Here is a 26,312-nt window from a genome sequence, read left to right as displayed (position 1 = left end):
TCATTGTCACGAAGCCACACCGTCCCACTCGCGTTAGATGTTCAGAAGGAGAAAGTATAAGCTCAAATTGAAAACCATTAAACGAAATGAGGATTTCTATCATTTTAATGGAGGTGTAAATCCCATCTCACATTCCAGTGTTCTGACTTAGAAACAAGGCTGCATGGGATTCCTGTTAATGCCACTCTGTATAGCAGGTGCAGGGCAGACGACTGCAGCTGTGAGGGCTGTAGTTGAGCGAATAGGGGTGTAAGATCTAAAAGAGAGGGGCAATAATTATTCAACAAAACAGAAAGAGTGATTGAGTGAGTGTGTGTGTGTGTGATATTTACCTGGACCACATCACACTGCTTCAGGTCCACAAGCCTCTGGAAGTCCCATTGTGGCTCTCCAGGCCTGGAACAGCTCAGTGGAGACAGTTAACTGTCACACGTCTAGCCTGCTTTGCAGATCTGAAAAATAGGCATTATTTTAATGACAAAGCCTTATCTACACACTAACCTAAATGAAGTGTTTTTGTTCATATCGGGCAAGCCCTTAGTAGACTTCATTTCCCCAACTGCTCATTTGTACTTGCCCTGGCAATCTGTGGTGTGTTGTTTGTGTCTCTGTGTTATTGTGACTCAGAAGTGCGTCAACCTGACCACATCCTTGTAGTAGGACATTGAGTGGTTACCTTTGGAAACAATTACTATCAACAGTGAACAGTAAAAAGGATATCAAACATTCAGATTTGGTTTGACAAATAGGCTAAATCATGACAAACGTCTTCCTAGGTTCCTGCCTTTCTATTGAGTTTTTGCTAGCCACTGTGCTTCCACATATGCATTGCTTGCTCTTTGGGGTTTTAGGCTGGGTATATGTATAAGCACTTTGTGTTAAGCAAAACACTTTTTCCTGGTATTTCCTGCTGGGGACAGGGGGCTTCAGGTTTGGGAATGGAGGACCTAGAGAACTGTAATATTTACAATAATGAGCGCCTACATTTATGAATGAAATGAGCTGTGTATCTAACCTGATTGAGAAATGCTGATATGTGTATTTTCTTTGGAAAATCTGCCACTGAACCACACAATTCTATCTAGTGCGAATGCACACAACCTTTAGCTAATTTTACCAGGTTAACAATAACATACTTTTTTCAAGGGAGACCTGGCATAGAGGGCAGAGCTCTCAAGTAAAAGGCATATCCAAAGCAGCTGCTATGGTATGGATACTTTCAGATCTGTGTGTATTGTTGGTAATTGTTAGATATTACTGCACGGCTGGAGCTAGGAACACAAGCATTTTGCTACACCCGCAATAACATCTGCTAAATATGTGTATGCGGCCAATACAATTTGATTTGATTTCCCTTGACTTATTCCACATTTTGTTGTGTTACAGCCTGACTTTTCTCACCCATCTACACACAATACCCCATAATGTCAAAGTGAAAACATGTTGTTAGACATTTTTGAAAATGTATTGAAAATTAAATACAGATCTACATAAGTATTCACACCCCTGAGTCAATACATGTTAGAATCACCTTTGGCAGTGATTAGAGTTGTACATCTTTCTGGGTAAGTCTCCAAGAGCTTTCCATACCTGGATTGTGCAACGTTTGTCAATGATTGTTTTCAAAATTCTTCAAGCTCTGTCAAACTGGTTGTTAATCATTGCGAGACAATAATTTCCAAGTCTTGCCATAGATTTTCAAGTAGATTTACAGTACCAGTCAAAAGTTTGGACACACCTACTCATTCAAGGGTTTTCTTTAATTTGACTATTTCCTACATTGTAGAATAATAGTGAAGACATCAAAACTATGAAATAACACATATGGAATCATGTAGTAACCAAAAAAAGAGCTTTGCACACTCTTGGAATTCTATGAACCAGGAACTAGTTGTCTGGTTGTCTACAGTGCCTTCGGAAAGCATTCAGAACCCTGGACTTCCACATTTTGTTAGGTTACAGTCTTCTTCTGAAATGTATTAAATTGTTTTATTCCTCATCAATCTACACACAATACCCCATAATGAGAAAAGCAGAAGCAGGTGTTTAGGAATTTCTGCTAATTTATATATTTTTTAAACGGAAGGATCACATTTACTTAAATATTCAGACCCTTTACTCAGTACATTGTTGAAGCACCTTTGGCAGTGACTACAGCATCGAGTCTTCTTGGGCATGGCACTACAAGCTTGGCACACCTGTATTTCGGTAGTTTCTCCCATTCTTCTCTGCAGATCCTCTCAAGCTCTGTCAGGTTAGATGGGGAGAATGGCTGCACAGCAATTTTCAGGTCTCTCCGGAGATGTTTGATCAGGTTCAAGTCCAGGCTCTGGCTGGGCCACTCAAAGACAGATTTGTCCCGAAGCCACTCCTGAGTTGTCTTGGCTGTGTGCTGTTCGTTGTCCTGTTGGAAGGTTGAACTTTCACCCCAGTCTGAGGTCCTGAGCAGGTTATCATCAAGGATCTCTCTGTACTTTGCTCCATTCATCTTTGCCTCAATGCTGACTAGTCTCCAGTCCCTGCCGCTGAAAAACATTCCCACAGCATGATGCTGCCACCACCATGCTTCACCGTAAGGATGGTGCCAGGTTTCCTCCAGACGTGACGCTTAGCATTCAGGCCAAATAGTTCAATCTTGGTTTCATCAGACCAGAGAATCTTGTTTCTCATGGTCAGAGACTTTAGGTGCCTTTTGGCAAATGCCAAGCAGGCTGTCATGTGCCTTTTACTGAGGATTGGCCACTCTACCGTAAAGGCCTGATTGGTGGAGTGCTGCAGAGATAGTTGTCCTTCTGGAAGGTTCTCCCATCTCCACAGAGGAACTCTTGAGCTCTGTCAGAGTGACCATCGGGTTCTTGGTCACCTCCCTGACCAAGGCCCTTCCCCCAATTGCTCAGTTTGGCTGGGCGGCCAACTCTAGGAAGAGTCTTGGTGGTTCTAAACTTCTTCCATTTAAGAATGATGGAGGCCAGTGTGTTCATGGGGACCTTCAATGATGCAGAAATGTCTTGGTACCCTTCCCCAGATCTGTGCCTCGACACAATCCTGTCTCGACACTCCACGGACAATTCCTTCGACCTCATGGCTTGGTATTTGCTCTGACATGCACTGTCAACTGTGGGACCTTATATAGACAGGTGTGTGCCTTTCCAAATCATGTCCAATCAATTGAATTTACCACAGGTAGACTCCAATGAAGTTGTATACACATCTCAAGGATGATCAATGGAAACAGGATGCACCTGAGCTCAATTTCGAGTCTCATAGCAAAGGGTCTGAATACTTATGTAAATAAGGTAATTATGTTTTTATACACATTTTCAAAAATGTAAAAAAAAACTTTTGCTCTTTCATTATGTGGTATTGTGTGTAGATTTAATCCATTTTGGATAAGGCTGTAACGTAAAAAAAAATGTGGAAAAAGTCAAGGGGTCTGAATACTTTCCGAAGGCACTGTAGCTTTCTGGCTGGCAGGCAGGACCTAGCTGTCATGTTTTTTATTCATCGTAACTAATGATGTTGTGTACAGTGTGAAGTAGATTTGGTGTTGTTATTCCACTGCATTCCTTCTCAGAGATGTTTCTCTACAAAATAAATATGTTCAAGACATTGTTCTTGACTCTGTATCATCAATGCCTTCCAGTTGTCTTGTTCAAGACATTGAAAATAGCTTTTATTACCAATAAGTTGTGCAATATTCCCCGGGTAGTAAGTGTAGTGTTGTAGTGGTGGGCCTAAAACTGTTGGACTGAAAATAGTGGCTGTGTGTTTACTGTTCACCCACAGAAACATTGACACTGATCTGAGGAAGTGAGGACTGGAGTTCTGAGGAATTGGATCTAAGGGTGTTTCTGCAACTTCGGGCACTTTGACCGTGCAAACTTTCAGAAATTAAAACTTATTCAAACACCCTTTTACCAGTATTGTACTTGTCTTTGATTTGTCTAGAAACTATACCTGATAATGGCTGCGATCATACTATTCAGGAATTTATATATTTTTATCATTTTTCCCAGACAGCCATAGACACGTCATTTCCATCACGTCATTAAACATCCATTTTAGTTGAAAATGAAATATCATACAATTGATTTATAATGGACTTCTTATACATTTGTACATGAACTTGTATTGAATATTATTTTAAGTGATTAAGGTTATCTTAATATTAATAATTCAATACGACACCTGAATGTATAAACTTGCCTTGCCTATTTGTCATGAAAAATAAGATATTTCCATCCAACCTTTTTGTGAGATTATGATAACCATGACTTCCATATCTAAAACAAATAAATATGTAAATTATACATAATATACTCATTTACCTGAAAAATATGGGTTGTGATGGAAATGACAAGGTGTGGTGGAAATGACATCTATGTAAAAAAAAAATAACATGAAAACTATTTTATTGCAAACATTTTGAACAACCATTGGTTAACATTTCATTAATATAAGACAAAGTAAGATTCCAAAACACGGGAACTAACACCTTTTCAACATGAGAACAATGTGTTGTCCTTGACTACACTTAGATGCTACAAATAGAAATTCTAGCACATATACAGTTGAAGTTGGAAGTTTACATGCACCTTAGCCAAATACATTTAAACTCAGTTTTTCACAATTCCTGACATTTAATCATAGTAAATATTCCCCGTCTTAGGTCAGTTAGGATCACCACTTTATTTTAAGAATGTGAAACGTCAGAATAATAATAAAAGCTGAAATAAATCAATCTATTTCTTTATTCACATTCCCAATGGGTCAGAAGTTTACATACACTCAATTAGTATTTGGTAGCATTGCCTTTAAATTGTTTAACTTGGGTCAAGCATTTGGTGTAGCCTTCCACAAGCTTCCCACAATAAGTTGGGTGAATTTTGGCCCATTCCACCTCACAGAGCTGGTGTAACTCAGTCAGGTTTGTAGGCCTCTTTGCTCGCACACGCTTTTTCAGTTCTGCTCACAAATTTTCTATGGGATTGAGGTCAAGGCTTTGTGATGGCCACTCCAATACCTTGACTTTGTCATCCTTAAGCCATTTTGCCACCACTTTGGAAGTATGCTTGGGGTCATTGTCCATTTGGAAGACCCACTTGTGACCAAGCTTTAACTTCCTGACTGATGTCTTGAGATGTTGCTTCAATATTTCCACATAATTTTCCATCCTTATGATGCCATCTATTTTGTGAAGTGCACCAGTCCCTCCTGCAGCAAAGCATCCCCCACAACACGATGCCGCCACCCCCGTGCTTCACGGTTAGAATGGTGTTCTTCGGCCTGCAAACATCCCCCTTTTTCCACCAAACATAACGATGGTCATTATGCCAAACAGTTCCATTTTTGTTTCATCAGACCAGAGGACATTTCTCCAAAACGTACGATCTTTGTCCCCATGTGCAGTTGCAAACCGTAGTCTGACTTTTTTATGGAGGTTTTGGAGCAGTGGCTTCTTCCTTGCTGAGCGGCCTTTCAGGTTATGTCGATATAGGATTCCATTTATTGTGGATATAGATACTTTTGTACCCGTTTCCTCCAGCATCTTCACAGGGTCCTTTGCTGTTGTTCTGGGATTGATTTGCACTTTTCGCACCAAAGTACATTCATCTCTAGGAGACAGAACGTGTCTCCTTCCTTCCTTATGACAGCTGCGTGGTCCCATGGTGTTTATACTTGCATACTATTGTTTGTACAGATGAATGTGGTACCTTCATGCGTTTGAAAATTGCTCCCAAGGATGAACCAGACTTGTGGAGGTCTACAATGTTTTTCTGAGATCTTGGCTGATTTCCTTTGATTTTCCCATGTCAAGCAAAAAGGCACTGAGTTTGAAGGTAGGCTTTGAAATAACCCACAGGTACACCTCCAATTGACTCAAATGATGTCAATTAGCCTTTCAGAAGTTTCTAAAGCCATGACATCATTTTCTGGACTTTTCCAAGCTGTTTAAAGGCACAGTCAACTTAGTGTATGTAAACTTCTGACCCACTAGAATTGTGATACAGTGAATTATAAGTGAAATAATCTGTCTGTAAACAATTGTTGGAAAAATTACTTGTCATGCACAAAGTAGCCTAACTGACTTGCCAAAACTATAGTTTAACAAATTTCTTGGCTGAAAAACAAGTTTTAATGACTCCAATCCAAGTGTATGTAAACTTCCGACTTCAACTGTATAGAGGGAAGAGTTAATTGAGAGCTACACGTTTTATTTAAATGTATGATTTTATGCCCTGCTTTGTATGTACTGTATAGTGAGTTTCCAAGTGTATCTAAGACTTAGTTCTCTTTCTAAGTTCCTCCCAGACCAAGGCATCCAGCTCCATGTGCCTTTTGGTCACTGGATGGGGCTCAGGGACAAGTCCAAGCACATGCTGTGGTCTGTACCATATGATATCGTCTCATTGGCCAAAAACAATGGTTGGGGCCAACGCGACACATGGTTTTCACAAACGCACCACTCTCCGCGTCAACGTTTCGCACGATACCAGGGTAAACATCCTGATCATACTCCACCACACACCACTGGATTAACAGAGCTGTTTTCAGAGAAGCTAAAGTGAAATCAAAGATGATGCAACAGTAAAACATGTCTCCCATGAATGACAACTACAGTTGCTGAAGTGTAAGATTAGGTTCTTTGTAAGACGTGTGGCATTACAGAGTTGGCAAGAGCACGAGCAAACAGATCTACCGGTTCTGCTGTACTGTACCTATGGTAAAATAAAGTAGGCAGGCCTCCTCATACTCTCCTCGGTATTACTCCACACCAGTTTGAATGCTATACATAACATTCCTGAGAAAGGATGTTGACAATGTGTCCATCATCCCCCAATCACTCAGTGGTGCCAACTTGTAATGAGTGGTACTTTACCCTTGACTGAACTCTCTCAAATCTCCACCATTGTCATGTTCCCTAGCAACAGGTCAAATTTCATGTTTTTGTTATCGCAAGATAATGTGTTGTCAAAGGAGACGCAGCTATCCCTGGAAAAGAAACTCATGGCTGACAATGATCTAAGGAAACGTGGCCTGGAGTTCACTGGAACGGTATCTAGATGAAACAGCAAAAAATAAACAAGAAAACAACTTTGGTTGATGTGAGATGAAGTTCTGTCAAACAAGGACTGAAGTTGTAAAGAATTGTGACTAGGACATGATGGCAGGTATCGACAGGTAGCCTAGTGGTTAGAGAAGCCAGCAACTGGAGGGTTGCCAGGTCGAATCCCGAGTCTTAAGGGAAAAATCATGCATGAAGTTAGCTGGTATCAAATCCTAGATGCCGTCGCTCCCTTGAACAAGGCACTTAACCCCCACAATTGCGCCGTAGTATGGCAGCCCCCTTGTGTACCTTTTAGTCTTTTGGAGGAGTTGGGATAAAGTGCAAGTCACATTTCCGTTGGACCTTGTACCTGTACAATTGGACAAATAAAGTAATGTTAATGTGAGATTAAGGTCTGTGAAACCACAACACAGAAAATAATGATTTTTATAAGACTGGTTTATTTTTCCAATGACAATGGTACAGACAACATGGAAGCAGAGAGGAAGAAAGAAAGAGAGGGGTTCTGAAGTTATGGACGCCACCAGGGAGGTAGGAGGGGTTCTGAAGTTATGGACACCACCAGGGAGGTAGGAGGGGTTCTGAAGTTATGGACACCACCAGGGAGGGAGAGGGAGAGAGGAGGGGTTCTGAAGTTATGGACACCACCAGGGAGGGAGGAAGGGAGGGAGCAAGGTAAGAGTACCAAATGGAGTAAAAGATATCGTATCAAAACATTTCATATTTTTTATATATATATTTATATAGGACTAATAATTATCTTTTAACTATGCAAAGCAAGGAATGCCCTTTTTATTTGTTTAAGCCTCGATTTCTACTAAGAAACAACTTTATTCAAAGAGGAGACAACTTTATTTAAAAAAGACAGGATGGACATGCGCTGGGCGGGGCTTTAGGGGCCTGTGATCCTGTCCAATGTGGAGTCGAGTCTCAGTGTGGCACGATTGGGCATGTCCAGGGGTCAGAGTGCGCGTGTGGACCAGCCTCAGCGGGAGAACGTCTTGCCCCTGAAAACAGACATAAAAAAACAGTTAGCCAGAAATCAATGAAAAAGTCTTGCCACAGACACTTTGTTGGCAGCTCGCCCTAAAGCCTATTCTACAGAGGGCTTGGCATTACTGCTTCTAGGTGTTATTCCGTCAATGTTTTAAAGGAAAACCCTCTCGCCACGAGGTCCAAGGTAGGCTCCTCGCTGGTGCTGACTAGGTGACAAACTTGTTGAAATGTTGCAGTTGAAAGATATAGTTGACAGCTGAAGGCAGATAGTGCCTTTAGAAAGTATTTATACCCCTCGACATATTCCACATTTGTTGTGTTACATGCTGAATTCCAAATATAATTCCCCCCCCCACTCATCCATCTACACACAATACCCCATAATGTCAAAGTGAAAACATGCTAATTTTACAAATGTTTGCAAATTTATTGAAAATGAAATACATGGGGCCTCCCGAGTGGCGCAGTGTTTGAAGCGTCACTACAGACCCGGGTTCGATCCCAGGCTGTGTTACAACCGGCCATGACTCGGAGTCCCAAAGGGCGGTGCACAATTGGCCCAGTGTTGGCCAGGTTAGGGGAGTGTTTGGCCGGGGGAGCTTTACTTGGCTCATTGCGCTCTAGCGACTCTTTGTGGCGGCCCGGGCACCTGCAGGCTGACTGATTGTCAGTTAAACAGTACTTCCTCCAACACATTGGTGCAGCTGCTTTCCAGGTTAAGCGGGTGGGTGTTAATAATTAAGAAGCGCAGTTTGGCGGGTCATGTTTCGGAGGACGCATGACTCGACCTTCGCCTCTCTCTCGAGCCCGTTGGTGAGAAAAGGGGGGTAAAATAAAAAAAAAGCATATATACACAGTACCAGTCAAAAGTTTAGACACCTATTCATTCCAGGTAAAAAATTTTTAATAAAAAGTACTATTTTCTACATTGTAGAATAATAGTGAAGACATCAAAACTATGAAATAAGTGTTAAATAAATATATTTTAAACAAATATATTTTATATTTGAGATTCTTCAAAGTAGCCACCATTTGCCTTGATGACAGCTTTGCACACTCTCAACCAGTTTCATGAGGTACTCACCTGGAATGATTTTCAATTAACAGGTGTGCCTTGTCAAAAGTTAATTTGTAGAATTTCTTTCCTTCTTAACCCTCCTGCTGTGTTCCTGCTCGAATTGGACCGATTTACAAGTTCTCTCTGAAAAATGTAGTTCACTTAACCTGATTCTCATAAGGTTCCATGACTTTTTCCACAAGGCATCTGAACACACAAAATAAATGATGATTTTCATAGCATTTTGGGTGTTTAATTTAACTTTTGTACACCTATAGTGTTTCCCGGTCAAAAATGACTGGTCATTAGAAATGAAATGGGTGAGACTACAATTAGTGTATAAAACTGAGTTTAGACACATGCCCATTCATCAGATGGACACACTTCCTCTCCCAGACCTCCACATGCATGTGTGTTTGAGCACACACACACACACTCCCCTTCTTGGCTTCCATGGCAACCCCCACGGGAACCTTTCCCCAACAGATATCTTTCCCCCATGGGAACCACACTTGTTGGCATTCTCACAAACAATCACAACATTGTTTCAATAATATATAGAACTTCTCACAGCTCTGGTATATAAAGCTTTTTTGAGGCCTTGCTCACAATCCATTCTGTGGCAGCACAATGACCAAACGATATACTGTATGTGAGGCTCTTGATCATATCTTTGATCATGACACTGGTGAGGAGGAGAGAGTCCTTGTTAAACTTTGACACGAAGTAGTCTGTGATAAATAGCACAATATGTTTCATCTGAGTATTTGTTATAGTCAAAATAATCCATACATTATGCTTTTTTTTTTACTCAAAAATAAGTTGTAGGCCTCATTGACCTGAGCTCATACAGGCCATGAATAGCAAATAGAAATTCAAAACTTGTAATGTTCACAAGAACTTAAGTTGATAAAAAGATCTAACACAACATTAGGTGATAATAAATGTATTATGGATTCATAATCCACTATAAATGGGGACGGTCATTTTGGACCGGGAACACAGAATTCATTAACATGAAACGAACACAACAGGAGGGTTAATGCGCTTGAGCCAATCAGTTGTGTTGTGACAAGGTAGGGGGATATACAGAAGATAGGTCTATTATGGCAAGAACAGCTCAAATAAGCAAAGAGAAACGACAGTCCATCATTACTTTAAGACATGAAGGTCAGTCAATGTGGAACATTACAAGAACTTTGAACATTTCTTCAAGCGCAGTCGAAAAAACCATCAAGTGTTATGTTGAAACTGGCTCCCATGAGGACCGCCACAGGAAAGGAAGACCCAGAGTTAACTCTGCTGCAGAGGATAAGTTCATTAGAGTTACCAGCCTCAGATTGCAGCCCAAATAAATGCTTCAGAGTTCAAGTAACAGACGCATCTCAACATCAACTGTTCTGAGGAGACTGCGTGAACATGGTTGAATTGTTGCAAAGAAACCACTACTAAAGGACACCAATAAGAAGAGACTTGCTTGGGCCAAGAAACACAAGCAACGGACATTAGACAGGTGGAAATCTGTCCTTTGGCCTGATGAGTCCAACTGTGAGTTTCTTGTTTCCAACCGCCATGTCTTTATGAGACAGAGTAGGTGAATGGATGATCTCCGCAATGACTGACCTTCGTGTCTTAAAATAATGATGAACTGTCATTTCTCTTTGCTTATTTGAGCTGTTGTATTGCCCCAAACATAACACTTTGTATTCAGGACAAAAATGTAATTGCTTTGCCACATTTTTTGAAGCATTACTTTAGTGCCTTGTTGCAAACAGGATGCATGTTATAGAATATTTTTATTCTGTACAGGCTTCCTTCTTTTCACTCTGTCAATTAGGTTAGTATTGTGGAGTAACTACAATGTTGTCAATAAATCCTCACTTTGCTCCCATCACAGCCATTAAACTCTGTTTTAAAGTCACCATTGGATTCACTGTAAAATCCCAAAGGCAGTTTCCTTCCTCTCTGGCAACTGAGTTAGGAAGAACATCTGTATCTTTGTAGTGACGGTGTATTGACGCCCCATCCAAAGTGTAATTAATAACTTCACCATGGTCAAAGGGATATTCAATGTCTGCTTTTTACATTTTTAGCCATCTACCAATAGGCGCCCTTCTTTGCAAGGCATTAGAAAACCTCCGTGGTCTTTGTGATTGAACCCGTGTTTGAAATTCACTGCACGACTGAGGGACCTTACAGATAATTAATTGCATGTGGGATGTACAGAGATGAGGTAGTTATTTAAAAAAATCATGTTAAACATTATAGCACACAGAGTCCATGCAACCTATTCTGGGACTTGCTAAGCACATTTTTACTCCTGAACTTTTAGGCTTGCCATAACAAAGAGGTTGAATCCTTATTGACTCACCACATTACAGCTTTTTTTAAATTTTTATTCAGTTGTAAAAAATAATTAGAAACATAATTCCACTGACATTATGGGGTATTGTGTGTAGGCCAGTGACAAATTTTGTGTTGTTGTGCAACTTAATCCATTTTAAATTCAGGCTGTAACAGAAGGTGGAAAAGGAGTGTGAATACTTTCAGAAGGCACTGTAGATTAGGGCTGACAATATAGTCGACTAGTCAATTGTTTGGTTGATAGGCTGTTAGTCGACCTAGATTTCTTTAGTCGAGCAGCAGCAAAACATTATTTTAAATCATGATGTACAAAACACGTCGTCTGATTGGTGCCTGTCTGAGTGGACTGATCCATTGTGGAGGCCTTGGGGATGGCACAGTCCAAGACGTGCTACTGGAATTGTATATGGTTACATTATGTAAGAACAATGGTGCAATAGAAATAAAAATATCATTTTATAACAAATGCGCTTTCTCCCGTGTTGGATAGTGGTTGCGGTTGTGAAACATCAGTGCGCTGTATCTACAGAAATAAGACAGATCCTACTTCTGTTGCCTGTTTGAGTGTTAACAACCTACTGACACTGAGCACCAAGCCTCACATAACAATCACAAATTCAGACGTTTTTAATCTTTGCTATGCTGAAATATAAAGGCTATACACTTTTTTCCGTTAGACCAGCCTCTAGTATTATTTAGTGTCATTTACACTGTTACAAATTGCCTGAAATTATATTTACAATAACCCTCCTTTTCCATTATTGTTATTAATATAATAATAATTTATGTCTATCATTAGTAGGCTTAGTATAGCAGCCTTATATAACCACCATCAGGCTGTAGGCCTAAGAGCCCACCCTGTTTAGTCTTAATACCGTAACTTATTTAGGCCTATATTTCAAGACTTGTATAGGCTACTGTATCAATAATTAATTTGTTCATGTCATCACACAGCATACGAGTCATTCATGATGTGAAATGCAATCAAGCATTTTAGTTTAAAAATAAAATAAAACCATTGAATAATTAGCATAAACAATAAATAGGCCTAAACCATTCCATTTCGGAAATTGCATTCACGAATGTGACTGTTTAGTCCTTGCTGCAATAAAGGCTTTACAAAAAAACGTGGCACACATAGATCTAATATGGACTCAGCGCTTCCTGACTACCATCCTATAGGTTCACTTCAACCCTGTTCCCGGAGAACTACCATCCTATAGGTTCTCTCTCCAACCCTGTTCCCGGAGAACTACCATCCTATAGGTTCTCTCTCCAACCCTGTTCCCGGAGAACTACCATCCTATAGGTTCTCTCTCCAACCCTGTTCCCGGAGAACTACCATCCTATAGGTTCTCTCTCCAACCCTGTTCCCGGAGAACTACCATCCTATAGGTCCTCTCTTTAACCCTGTTCCTGGAGAACTACCATCCTATAGGTTCACTCTCCAACCCTGTTCCTGGAGAACTACCATCCTATAGGTTCACTCTCCAACCCTGTTCCTGAGAGCTACCATCCTGGAGAGCTACCATACCATCCAGCTACCAATTATTTAATCAAACAGTTCGCTTAAAGCATCAGACAAGCTCAGTATATATAGTTGATTTGATTAAAAGACATTCGATGTGTCTATAGGGAAAAATACACGTTTAAAAATGTTGACCAATTGATTGGTCGAAAGAACAAAACGACTCTTGGTCAACACACAAAAGGTCAGCACATATGGCCTTCATGCAGGAGTAAAATAAATACAGATACCACACCTTCCAACTAAATGTAGACCCAACTATGTCAACTACCGCTGACTAAATCCCAGATTGTGAAACAAGAGTCCACCCCTGCTTCCTTCCACCCAGAGCAGAGCTCCCTGAGGAACAGTGGCATAGAATTCCCCGGAGTCACCGTTAAATATTCATATTTAGACAAGGTCTCTTCTGTTTCAGACAGAGAGGGGGAGTGCTGGTCAGATCCACAGATCCCACAGAGCAATAGGGACCAAACTGAGTGTGAGTGGGGGGAGCTTGTAAAAATTCCACCGGAACCCACTTCAAACTGCGCTGCTAGTGTCAGAGCAGTTCTAGTAGGACACACACAATGAACGAACAAACACAACTGTTGAAACAAGACCGCCCTCACAAACACAGTAGCCTACAGACACAAGACCATTACAGGAGGGTTCTAAGGAATCTGTAGAATCTATTCTTTTAATCAGCTTCTAAGGAATCTCTGCAATCCATTCATTTATCAGCTGTGGTTCGGGCGAAGGCTACAACTTGGTACCAGAGATGTAGAGAGAGTACACACTTCCACCCTGGCTGTCTCTCTCCGTCTGACTGCTGTTCACCACACAGGCGCCGATGAGTGTGCGTTCGGTGTTGGTATTTCCTTAATTAATGTCGAGGTGGGCGAGGGACGTGGAAACATTTCACACACAAAATAAAAAAAAGCATTATCAGGGACAATAAGATCTGGGGACATGGTGAAAGTAGCCAGTGTGCTTCAATAAATGATAACAGATTAACTGATCTCTTTGAGAACAGGCTGCACTCAGAGGCACACAGTTCCAGCAAGGTGAATTTCCCATATGACTTGTTTTTAAGGACAGAAGTGTCCTACAGGCAGTGCTGCTAGCTAGAGTCAACGTTAGGTCACCCACATCCCAGTGAACCCAATGGCTGGCAGTGGAATAAGCCAGACCTGGGTTCTAATAGTATGTTTATTTTTTCAAATACTTTGAGCGTTTTGTTCAAGCATTGGCTGGAGTGCCGGGTGGGTGGGGCTTGCACTTTTGGGACTATTTAATTAGTTCCAGGCAAGCTCAATCAAGCACAGTCCAGGTATGGGACCATATTCTAAAAGCATCTGAGAGTAGGTGTGCTGATCTAGGATCCCCCTCCCACATAAACATGTAATACTCAGGAACTTACGACATGGTCTTCATCTCCTTCTTCTCAGCGTCGGGTCGAGCCCTGTTCAACACCTTGAGGAAGTCAGAAGTCTTAGCCCTCATACGTGTGTGGATGTAGGCCTGGAGGGGGGGGCAAGGACATACCTTAATACACACCTACTGAACCAACAGCTCACTGACACACACACACTAACTGACCCAACTGACCTCAACTCATACCAGGCAGGAATCTGAAAAACACATATTTACACGCAAGTCACTTTTTACGATGGAAAGCCGATCAGATACCTTTATAATCACAGACTGCAGCGTTTTACCATGCTAGTGCTGGTAAAGTAGGGCAGGTAAAGTTATTCCCTCAACCCTTGCTTAATCTATGTCCAGAAAACTGTTCCTTTACATGGTAGTGCAGGTACGGTAGGGCCCTAGTAAGGCCAATAGTTAGTGCTCATCTTGGAGCACTATATTGGGTAGTGCAGGTATAGTAGTGTCCTAGTTAGGGCAGTGCAGAAGTTGGGACTAATAGGGTCCTAGTTAGTATACTAGTTAGGGAAGTCACCTTGGAGCACTTTATGTGGTAGTGCAGGTAGTCCCTGAAGGTGTGGATGAGGTTGATGGTGTTGTCTCTGGCGTTGGCATTGGTGTGACGTGGGAACAGGACTGAGAGGACAGGAGGAATAACACACATTACCACAAAGACATTGGAATTAGGCTGATGACTGACCTGATATTCAAGCTAATGTTTGTTTATGATCATCCACTGACTACTTTTTATCATGTTGCTAGCGCTGGAAAACGGACTAATTAATTGCATGTCTAGTTTAAGTAAAAAAAGATATATATATTTAAATGGTCACACAATTCAGCTCTAGGCACCATCTTGTACAGTACACCCATGTAATTCCCAGGAAGGCCCAAAATCCCATTTGGAAGAGTCCAGGAATCAGAAGGGAATAAGCAGGAAATCCAGAATCCTCCAGCCAGGATTTGTGGAAAACCTGGGAAAGGTTGGTACAGACCGAAGGTGATGTAGCCGATGTTGTCTCCAACGGCGGCGTCGGTGTCCTTCAGCTCCAGCGGCGGCTCCCGGTGGCTGAACAGAACCTGGGGGGCAGTGTGACTGGCTCGCCGACCCTCCTTAAACTCCTACACACAGAGACAGAGAGAGCAACACAGACAGACAGTGAGACACAGAGAGCGACACACACTAAGGTTGTCCATGACAAATACCTAATAGTGTAGAGAGCAAATAAGATATTTCATCAATCATTTACACAGACATGGAGAGGTGATGGGGTTTCATCATTACTGTAGTGAACTACCTTTAGGCAACAGCGCAAAGATACTTTGGCACCCTTTCTCCTTTTCACAACCATATGGACAACTACATACTATATTGTAATTACATCATTTTGTACCGTACGTAGTGCTGCCAAGCTCATTTTAATCATGTGAGAGGCGGTTCCTGTTAAGGGTAATGAAAACTTGAGAGTAGGGATGCACAATATATCAGTGAACATATCGGAATCGGCCGATATTAGCTAAAAATGCCAACGCCGACCCGATATTTCTAGTTTAACGCCGATGTGCAATACCGATGTCAAAGCTGACGCGCATACCTGTAATGTAGGTACATGATGTAATGACGCCACGTAAAATTTTGCACTACACAGCATTCCTAACCTAGCCCACAATGTCTGCTGTGTGGCTCGATCAGTCAATAAGTCGAACAGTCATTTGAAAGAGTAACCACATTTCAGCGAGGCAACTCAAAGGCCAAATCCATTAATGCCATGATAATGGAATTCGTTGTCCTTGACAACCGTTCTCTGGCGTGGGTGATGTTGGCTTTCGCCGACTGGTCGAGCACCGGTACACACTACCAAGTGTGCCATTTTTCAGATGTTGCCCTACCGGAGTTACACAGTAATAGCATCACTGCTATTAGCTTGACGACTAACATTTGGACTAGCGATATCAGCTCCATGACTATGCGGAGTCTGACAGCACAGTGGGTCGTCGAACCGTATTTCATGCTCATGAATGTGCTGGTTGTCATACTGCTGCTGCCATTTCAATGGCATTTGAGAACATGTTTGAAACAAACACACTAGCCATCTCCATTCGAACAACTGACTGGAGAAATAAGCTCATCAACAGCATACATGATACCCTCTGTCATGGCATTACATTTACATTTCAGTCATTTGCAGACGCTCTTATCCAGAGCGACTTACAGTAGTGAATGAATGCAGACATTTCATTAAAAAAAAATTGTACTGGCCCCCCGTGGGAATCGAACCCAGAACCCTGGCGTTGCACACACCATGCTGGCGTTGCACACACCATGCTCTACCAACTGAGCCACAGGGATCCGCATTGAAACGCCTGCTCAACAAAACTGGCAACACAGGCTGTGAACAAGCGTGTCGGTGGCATTCTCTCTTTACTGTGTCGCCACCATGCTCGATGCTATGTACAAGGACCACTACCTCGATGCAGACAAGAAACAGGGTTTAAGTGATATGTTACATACACAGCTGGACAAGATGGAAACGGACACAGTGACAGTGCGCACCAAGGAAGAGAGGCAACGGACAGACAGAGCTGAAACTTCACTGCTTGACATGGTATGATGAAATCCTGGTTGAGAATGAAACGACTGAACAAATGAACAACCAAACAGCACAGTAAGTAAGTGAAAGAAATAGGTTTTACTGGTAATGGAGACATACGTACATGACAGCAAAATAACTTTTTCGTCAGTGTGGTAACCTTTAACTAGGCAAGTCCGTTAAGAACAAATTGTTATTTACAATGACGGCCAAACCCGGACGACACTGGGCCAATTGTGCGCCGCCCTATGGGACTCCCAATCACGACCAGATGTGAAACAGCCTGGATTCGAACCAACGACTGTGGTGACGCCTACTGCACTGAGATGCAGTGCCTTTGACTGCTGCAGCCATGTGTGAACTATTTAACTATACATTTACATTTTAGTCATTTAGCAGACGCTCTTATCCAGAGCGACTTTCATACATTTTTTTCTCCATACTTGTCCCCCGTGGGAATCGAACCCACAACCCTGGCGTTGCAAACACCATGCTCTACCAACTGAGCCACACGGGACTATACTAGAATGCTTAAAAGGCCGCTAAAATGTTAAATATCGGTATCGTTTTTTTTTTTGGCAAAGAAAATATTGGATATCAGTATCAGCGCATCACTACTTGAGAGAAATATTGTTTACCTGCATGAACACTTTCCCAAGGATGACATCATCGTCGTCTTTGAACACAGTGCTGAACACCACTGTCACTCTGTCCTTCTTGGCCTCCAGATACCTGAGGACAAACACAGAAACATGTCAACAACCAGTAGTCACCTCAGTGACAGGGAATACTGGCAGTAAAAAAAAAAAAAAAAGGAAGGTTTCTTGGATTTAAAAATATATACAGTGCCAATCAAAGGTTTAGACACCTACTCATTCAATTTTTTTTTTAAATTTGTACTATTTTCTATATTTTAGAATAGTGAAGACATCAAAAATATGAAATAACACATATGGAATCATGTAGCAACTAAAAAAAAAAGTGTTAAATCAAAATATAGTCTAGATTGGAGATTCTTCAAAGTAGCCACCCTTTGCCTTGATGACAGCTTTGCACACTCTTGGCATTCTCTCAACCAGCTTCATGAGGTAGTCACCTGGAATGCATTTCAATTAACAGGTGTGCTTTGTTAAAAGTTAATTTGTGGAATTTCTTTCCTTCTTAGTGCTTTTGAGACAATCTGTTATGTTGTGACAAGGTAGGGGTGGTATACAGAAGATAGCCCTATTTGGTAAAAGACCAAGTCCATATTATGGCAAGAACAGCTCAAATAAGCAAAGAGAAATGACAGTCCATCATTACTTTAAGACATGAAGGTCAGTCAATACGGACATTTAAAAAAAACTCTGAAAGTTTCTTCAAGCGCAGTCGCAAAAACTATCAAGCGCTATGATAAAACTGTCTCTCATGAAGACCGCCACAGGAAAGGAAGACCCAGAGTTACCTCTGCTGCAGAGGATAAATTCATTAGTTACCAGCCAAAATAAGTGCTAAGTAACAGGCACATTTCCACGCCAACTGTTCAGAGGAGACTACGTAAATCAGGCCTTCATGGTTGAATTGCTGCAAAGAAACCACTACTAAAGGACACCAATAAGAAGAGACTTGCTTGGGCCAAGAAAAACGAGCAATTGACTGACATTCATGTCTTAAAGTAATGATGGACTGTCATTTCTCTTTGCTTATTTGAGCTGTTCTTACCATAATATGGACTTGGTCTTTTACCAAATATGGCTATCTTCTGTATACCACTCCTACCTTGTCACAACACAACTGATTGGCTCAAATGCATTACAGAATGAAATTCCACTAATTAACTTTTAAGAAGGTACACCTGTTAATTGAAATCCATTCCAGGTGACTACCTCATGAACCTGGTTCACAGAATGCCAAGAGTGTGCAAAGCTGTCATCAAGGCAAATGGTAGCCATTTGAAGAATCTCAAATATTTAAATTTGTGTAACACTTTTTTGGTTACTACACGATTCCATAGGTGCCTTTTCATTGTTTTGATATCTTCACTATTATTCTACAATGTAGAAAATAGTACAAATAAAGAAAAACCCTTGAGTAGGTGTTCTAAAACTTTTGACCGGTAGTGTGTGAGACTGAGAGACATACTTCAAAACCGTATGATTTATTTTTGACTGTTTTGCCATTTATGAATGTGTTATTCAATGTGTTTCTATGGGCTATAGCAGTAAAGGCAAAATTCTATATTTTAACAAGTAATTGTTTTGATACCTACAGAGGTCCTAAAATTCCAAATCAAATAGCTAAACGATCCATGTCATGACCACCTTAAAACAATTCCAAATGTTTTAGTAGAACCCCCCCACCCAAAGCCTCAGACTTTGTGGTCAACAACAAATAGCATCCTTGTTTTTGTCTATGGTTACTTCTATACATTTTCATCCAGGCAGTGCAGTGGCCACCTACATGGACTCGTCGTCTCTGTAGTGGACCACGGCCCTCTTCTCTCCCTCCTTGCCCTCCTCCTGGAACTTGAAGTACTTCTCGAATACCGAGGCAAAGCAGTTCCTCTTCAGCATGCCCGCCTGGTGGATCACTTCCTCCTTGTTGGCCGGGACCGCATCCAGGTCAAAGAGAAGGGACACGTTGTAGCCTAGGAGAAGGCCAATCACAGACAAGATCAGCTATTGTTCGATATAATTATTCAATCGCTAGAAAACTTATTTGTAAGAGGTTTACTAACTATGACATGGTGTCAATTGTGTGTCAATCTCTGATGGGAATGGGGGTCAAAACCAGCCTATAGCAAATGACAAATGCTAATAAAACCCAAATTCTGCGTCGACTTGCCAGCAAAGTAAACTATTAAGCAAAAAAAAAAAAACGAATAACGTGTTGGCCTAAATGCAAAGCGTTAGACCTGGTGCCAACCAAAGACAGCGTATCACCCAGTAAACACTATCCATAGTTTCAATCACGGAGGAGGACGTGGGTGATTGGTGTTATTTTAATTGAATGTGTCTACAGTTCAGGCTGTGGAAAAAACTAAAGCAGGAAAACAAGAACCAGTTGTTTCTTTTTTACATTTGAGTCATTTATAGTGATTTACAGTCACAGCTAGGTGGTGGGACAACCACATACAGTATCTCAGTCACAGCTAGGTGGTGGGACAACCACATACTGTATCTCAGTCACAGCTAGGTGGCGGGACAACCACATACAGTATCTCAGTCACAGCTAGGTGGCGGGACAACCACATACAGTATCTCAGTCACAGCTAGGTGGCGGGACAACCACATACAGTATCTCAGTCACAGCTAGGTGGCGGGACAACCACATACAGTATCTCAGTCACAGCTAGGTGGTGGGACAACCACATACAGTATCTCAGTCACAGCTAGGTGGTGGGACAACCACATACAGTATCTCAGTCACAGCTAGGTGGTGGGACAACCACATACAGTATCTCAGTCACAGCTAGGTGGTGGGACAACCACATACAGTATCTCAGTCACAGCTAGGTGGTGGGACAACCACATACAGTATCTCAGTCACAGCTAGGTGGTGGGACAACCACATACTGTATCTCAGTCACAGCTAGGTGGTGGGACAACCACATACTGTATCTCAGTCACAGCTAGGTGGTGTCACAACCACATATTGTATCTCAGTCACAGCTAGGTGGTGGGACAACCACATATTGTATCTCAGTCACAGCTAGGTGGTGGGACAACCACATACTGTATCTCAGTCACAGCTAGGTGGTGGGACAACCACATACTGTATCTCAGTCACAGCTAGGTGGTGGGACAACCACATACAGTATCTCAGTCACAGCTAGGTGGTGGGACAACCACATACAGTATCTCAGTCACAGCTAGGTGGTGGGACAACCACATACTGTATCTCAGTCACAGCTAGGTGGCGGGACAACCACATACTGTATCTCAGTCACAGCTAGGTGGCGGGACAACCACATACTGTATCTCAGTCACAGCTAGGTGGCGGGACAACCACATACTGTATCTCAGTCACAGCTAGGTGGCGGGACAACCACATACTGTATCTCAGTCACAGCTAGGTGGCGGGACAACCACATACAGTATCTCAGTCACAGCTAGGTGGCGGGACAACCACATACAGTATCTCAGTCACAGCTAGGTGGCGGGACAACCACATACTGTATCTCAGTCACAGCTAGGTGGCGGGACAACCACATACTGTATCTCAGTCACAGCTAGGTGGCGGGACAACCACATACTGTATCTCAGTCACAGCTAGGTGGTGGGACAACCACATATTGTATCTCAGTCATAGTTAGTACATTTTTCCTGAATAAAGTAGCTACCAACAAAGTCAGTGGTAGTAATATAAGTAAAGTGTGGGTGTTGGACCTCCGTAAGGGATAGGCTATATGACGCGCTGTTGATCATTCTCTGAGTAGTTGGAGTCATTAACATTGTGACAGTGGTAACTTACATAGGGAGAGTGGACAGTAGTTACATAATACTTACACGCCTCGGGTGAAACCAGGAAGTTCCCATAGACCCGCTTCAGCAGCTGAAAGGAGGGAGGGATTTGGTGTGTTATTAGGGCCAGAGAGCAAAGGCACCAACAGAGTCAGACACCAGCTATGCAACATCAGAGAGCTAGAGTGGACTGGTAGGGATGGATGTCTCAGTGTAGATAATGGTAAGGGGAGATCATAAGCCTTCCCCTAAAACAACGGTTACCTGCCAATGTGGAATCACTGGAATGTAGCCCATGTTCTGAACAAAAAAGGCAATAATATGCAAATCCAGCTTCCACATGTCAAAACAGAGATGACACAACTTCTATTATAAGAAGCTGTACTGCAACTCAGTTTCCTTTACAGTAAAATTGCAAGAGTGCACCATTGTGACACATGTATTTATGTATTGTGTAAATCTATTATGTAACACAAAGCGGAACATTTCTACACGAAAATGTGTTTTGTTGTGAGTTAGTGAAGAAAGGTGACAAGGTGAACCAAATGTACATTGAGTGACTGAAAAGGACAAGGCTTGATTAGCTGAACATGTTCTCACAAGGCCACTTTGTTTTTGCAGTTGTTAAACTAGCTTTCTATACCACTACAATGAAGAACAGAGCTTGAAGTAGGAGACAAGGCAATGAAGGCAGACTAACTTTCTATGGTCAGGTGACAGGACTGGGACATGATCTGGTCCTTTAAAAAAACACACCACTGTGCAGCAAGTGATATAGGTGTTCCTTTCCACAGCTCTTTTCCTCCATGAGCTTAAAGTGCTCGACAGGTAAAAGCAATACTGTTAAAACTTATCCAGTCCTTTGATCCAGTAGTGCTCGCAGAGAGTAAGAAAACAAGGACTGGTAGACTACAGGAAAGCAGTCATGGTGTTCATTAGGCAACATTTAGCTGTCTCAGTCAGCACTTCCTCCTTATAGGGTGAGTCAGAGAGCACTTCCTGTTTCTATAAGAAACCACTGCTGCTGCTGCTTTCTTCCATACATGGTGAGGATGTACAAAGCCCTGACATCCTGCTTTACAGACATTTCTCCTTTTTCACAAAATAAACATCTACTCTGACACACATTTTAAACTACAATTGAAGCTATGATGAGTGCCATGGGTTAGTTTTCAAGCATTACATTTGAGTAATTTAGCAGACACTCTTATACAGAGCAACTCACAGTAGTGAGTGCACACATTTTCATCCTTAAAAAAAATGCATCACTACTTCACAGGAGCTCCATTTGAACGTAAACTTTTTCTTTTTTTATCAAAATGCATTTTTTGTTGCAAGAAATGCATTCTGGAACAATGCCTTAATAACAGACTTGAATGCCATATGGAAATACAAATAAAGTTGTTAAATTACAAGCCTAGTTGGTTTAGCCATGGAAAGAGACAGCATCCTTCCAGCTAGCAATGATTGGCTGAGAAAAGGAGTGGGCTGGACATGCTGCGAGATGAGTTCGGATTGGTCTGCCATGTAGTGCGCTTCTGTCTATAATATGAGCTGGTAAGTATGTGTAGGTAATCCTTTTTAATACTGATTTAAAAAAAAGAAATATATCAGGTAGTAGAACTGCATAAGTGTTGCACTCCTCTTTCTGGAGGACTGAGTTCTGAAATCAGTGGAATTAGAATAAGATAGAGTAATTAGATTAAAGGCCATTTTCTCAAAAGTGAGGTTACATGTTTATCAACTTTCAAAGCAGAATTACTTTCCCAATGTTCCTCAGCTGTAGTGTATGATATACCATGTTCTAGCTCTGAGTCTCTACCTTTATCCAATGTAAAAAACACAATTTCAAATTTTGCTACATAAGACCAAATCGGGCCCGTCGGTCACATACACTGGTCCCCCGTGGGAATCGATCCCACAACCCTGGCGTTGCAAGCGCCATGCTCCACCAACTGAGCTACACGGGACATATCTGTAGATTGAACGGAGGGCAAGGGAGGTACAGATGCTGGTGTGTGTGTCACCTCATCTGCTCCGTGCTCCTGCAGCTCCTTGTAGAACTTGAGGGAGATGCTGACCATCAGCTTGGTCTTGTCCCCATCGGGGTTGGAGATGTGGTAGAGGACACCATCAAAATCTACAGTTCAGAGAAAAGCCATCAGTTACAAACAAGCACCCACCTGGACAACTCACTCCTGAAAATAGCATAATATTGTTAAAACTGCATGGTATTGCGTGGAAATATTAATAACCACTAGTCCTTAACTCACCTGCAAATGTCACCTCCACTGCCTCTGGTTTAGTCCTACAAATAGAGAGGATTATATTTCAAATATGTATGAAACTGAATTAATGATAATATAACAAATTCGGCCATGTTTTGTTGAGTAGGCTTAACTTTAGACAACACTTAATTTGCTGCCAGTATAATAATATTCTGCAGCAGCAGTTACCATGTTGGCATATTCGTGTAAAACCATTTTGGTTTTTGTGCAACTTGCAATTGTATTTCAAGAAAGCACTCCTTGGGGTTTAGAAGTTGTCTACAACTGCAGTTCCTCTCCCCAGAGAGTTGCACTGACAAGACCCAACTTGGCGATGCTGGAATGCGGAAGAGGCCAACAATGCGATGGCTAATATATTGCTAGCTATACTCGTTAGCAGCTATCTAGTCTGATTACTCTCTATTCATTTCTTGAAATTGAACGACTCTAGCTAATTCCAAGGTTAACCCATAACGATACGTTATCTTTCTCAATTCAAAGCGAGGAGAGATGAAAGCAAACTAGTTAGCTAGCTACTATACAATGAACTAGAAAAGCAGGTTCCCTTTTATTGCGGTGATTAGCATAGCAGCCAGTGATATGTATAGTTAGCTAGTTAACACGGCTGGACATATTTTACGTGAAAGCCACCATCATAATTGAAAAATTGGCAGTTCATTGGGACAATAAACGAGGGGATGCCGACAAGCACACGTGAACTAGAGTTCGCTTAGCTTTACCCCCTTATTGGGGCTAGACAGTTATCAGATAAGTTTCCCCTGCCCAGCTAGTCTAGCTAGCCAAAGTTAACCAGTGACAGACACACCCCGTTATTCCGGCTAAGCGATGTCTCCTGCAGAGGCGCGTGCCACTTGATTCAGTTAAATCAGAATATTACTGTACGTGTCAAATCTATAGTCACTGTTCTGTCAATTCCACCAGCCACACATTTTCCATCCATCATTCATTGTCGAACAAATAATACTGGCCAGGCATTAAGATAAGGCTACTGTTAGCTATTCGGTAGCTAGCAAGCTAGTCTGGAACAATGATTTCTCACCCATTGGATGCGCTGTCAAATTTCAACGTCAGCGTCTCTTCTATAATCCGGTTGTTGATTTCTAGCAGAATCATTGCAGCGGACTGGGGAATACGTTTAAATCGAAATATAAAATGTATTTTAGATCCTAAGGCTTCTTTGTGTCAAATTCTGCAAATATTTCTTCCCTGACAGACCGCTTCCGCCGAGTCTTCCGCCTGTCGGCTCTTCAGTTTATTTAATTCCGGACCCTACAGCAAGGTTGCTTACAGCACTGCCTGTAAAATTGTGGCTGATATTGGTCTAGATATAAAATGTGCACACTGATTGCTTAAATTTTTATTATAAACTGGGTGGTTCGGGCCCTGAATGCTGAAAGCCGTGGTATATCAGACCGTATACAACGAGTATGACAAAACATTTATTTTTGATGCTCTAATGACATTGGTAACCAGTTTATAATAGCAAATAGGGCAATCTTCTGTATACCACCCCTACCTGATTGGCTCAAGCGCAGTTTATAATAGCAATTAGGGCTATCTTCTGTATACCACCCCTACCTGATTGGCTCAACACAACTGATTGGCTCAAGCGCAGTAATTCCACAAATTAATTTAAATGCATTCCAGGTGACTACCTCATGAAGCTGGATGAGAGAATGCCAAGAGTGTGCAAAGCTGTCATCCAGGCAAAGGGTGGCTACTTTGAAGAATCTCAAATATAAAATATATTTGATTTGTTTAACAGTTTTTTGGTTACTACATGATTCCATATGTGTTATTTAATAGTGTTAATGTCTTCACTATTATTCTACAATGTAGAAAATAGTAAATATAAAGAAAAACCCTTGAATGAGTGTTTCCAAACGTTTGACTGATACTGTATATATATACAGTATATTTAATACATGCATTACATAGCCTACTACATTACAAACTTGTGGTTGGTCTATTAGTAGGAGTAAGAAGGAAAAATGAACGATTTAAATGTGTTTTGTTATCTGACAAAAACACAGAAGGAAGGGGAGCAGTTATTTAAGCAATAAGGCCCGAGGGGGTGTGGTATATGGCTGTTCTTATGCACGACACAACGTGGAGTTTCTGGATACAGCCCTTAGCTGTGGTTTATTGGCCATATACCACAAACACCCGAGGTGCCTTATTGGTAAAAGACCAAGTCCATATTATGGCAAGAACAGCTCAAATAAGCAAAGAGAAACGACAGTCCGTCATTACTTTAAGACATGAAGGTCAGTCAATGCGAAACATTTCAAGAACTTTGGACGTTTCTTCAAGTGCAGTTGCAAAAGCCATCAAGCGCTATGATGAAACGAGCTCTCATGAGGGCCGCCACAGGAAAGGGAGACCCAGAGTTACCTCTGCTGCAGAGGATAAGTTCATTAGAATTAACTGCACCTCTGATTGTAGTCCAAATAAATGCTTCACAGAGTTCAAGTAACAGACACATCTCAACATCAACTGTTCAGAGGAGACTGCATGAATCAGGCCTTCATGGTCGAATTGCTGCAAAGAAACCACTACTAAAGGACCCCAAT

The 26,312-nt window shown here is 41.6% G+C and overlaps 1 protein-coding gene and 1 non-coding gene across 2 annotated transcripts; both read right to left on the bottom strand.

Annotated features, from left to right (window-relative positions):
• Positions 1-7,489: 7,489 nt before the first annotated feature.
• On the bottom strand, positions 7,490-25,079 carry LOC106575630 (actin-related protein 2/3 complex subunit 2-A). Its single transcript, XM_014152240.3, has 10 exons — positions 24,779-25,079; positions 23,725-23,759; positions 23,479-23,591; positions 21,497-21,542; positions 19,449-19,635; positions 17,648-17,741; positions 15,414-15,540; positions 14,954-15,054; positions 14,414-14,514; positions 7,490-8,076 (listed from the first exon to the last, which is right to left on the bottom strand). The coding sequence occupies exons 1-10, from the start codon at positions 24,850-24,852 to the stop codon at positions 8,055-8,057; spliced, it is 900 nt and encodes a 299-aa protein (XP_014007715.1). The 5' UTR covers positions 24,853-25,079; the 3' UTR covers positions 7,490-8,054.
• trnaa-ugc (transfer RNA alanine (anticodon UGC)) lies at positions 17,454-17,527 on the bottom strand. Its single transcript has one exon. It is a non-coding gene; the product is annotated as a tRNA-Ala (tRNA).
• Positions 25,080-26,312: the final 1,233 nt, after the last annotated feature.

The sequence above is a fragment of the Salmo salar genome, chromosome 17 (assembly GCF_965601325.2).
Source record: "Salmo salar chromosome 17, fSalSal1, whole genome shotgun sequence".
Classification (NCBI taxonomy): domain Eukaryota; kingdom Metazoa; phylum Chordata; class Actinopteri; order Salmoniformes; family Salmonidae; genus Salmo; species Salmo salar.
The sequence above is the reverse complement of the archived record's forward strand: the minus strand, read 5'-3'. Positions and strand labels throughout refer to the sequence as shown.

What these genes read in the sequence shown, in the direction of transcription:
- LOC106575630 (XM_014152240.3), bottom strand. Translation starts at nt 24,852, where the DNA reads ATGATTCTGCTAGAAATCAACAACCGGATTATAGAAGAGACGCTGACG. An exon ending in AGTGGAGGTGACATTTGCAG is followed by an intron (nt 23,592 to 23,724) that starts GTGAGTTAAGGA and finishes TCTGAACTGTAG; the next exon opens with ATTTTGATGGTGTCCTCTAC. An exon ending in ACCACATAAAGTGCTCCAAG is followed by an intron (nt 14,515 to 14,953) that starts GTGACTTCCCTA and finishes CCCCCCCTCCAG; the next exon opens with GCCTACATCCACACACGTAT.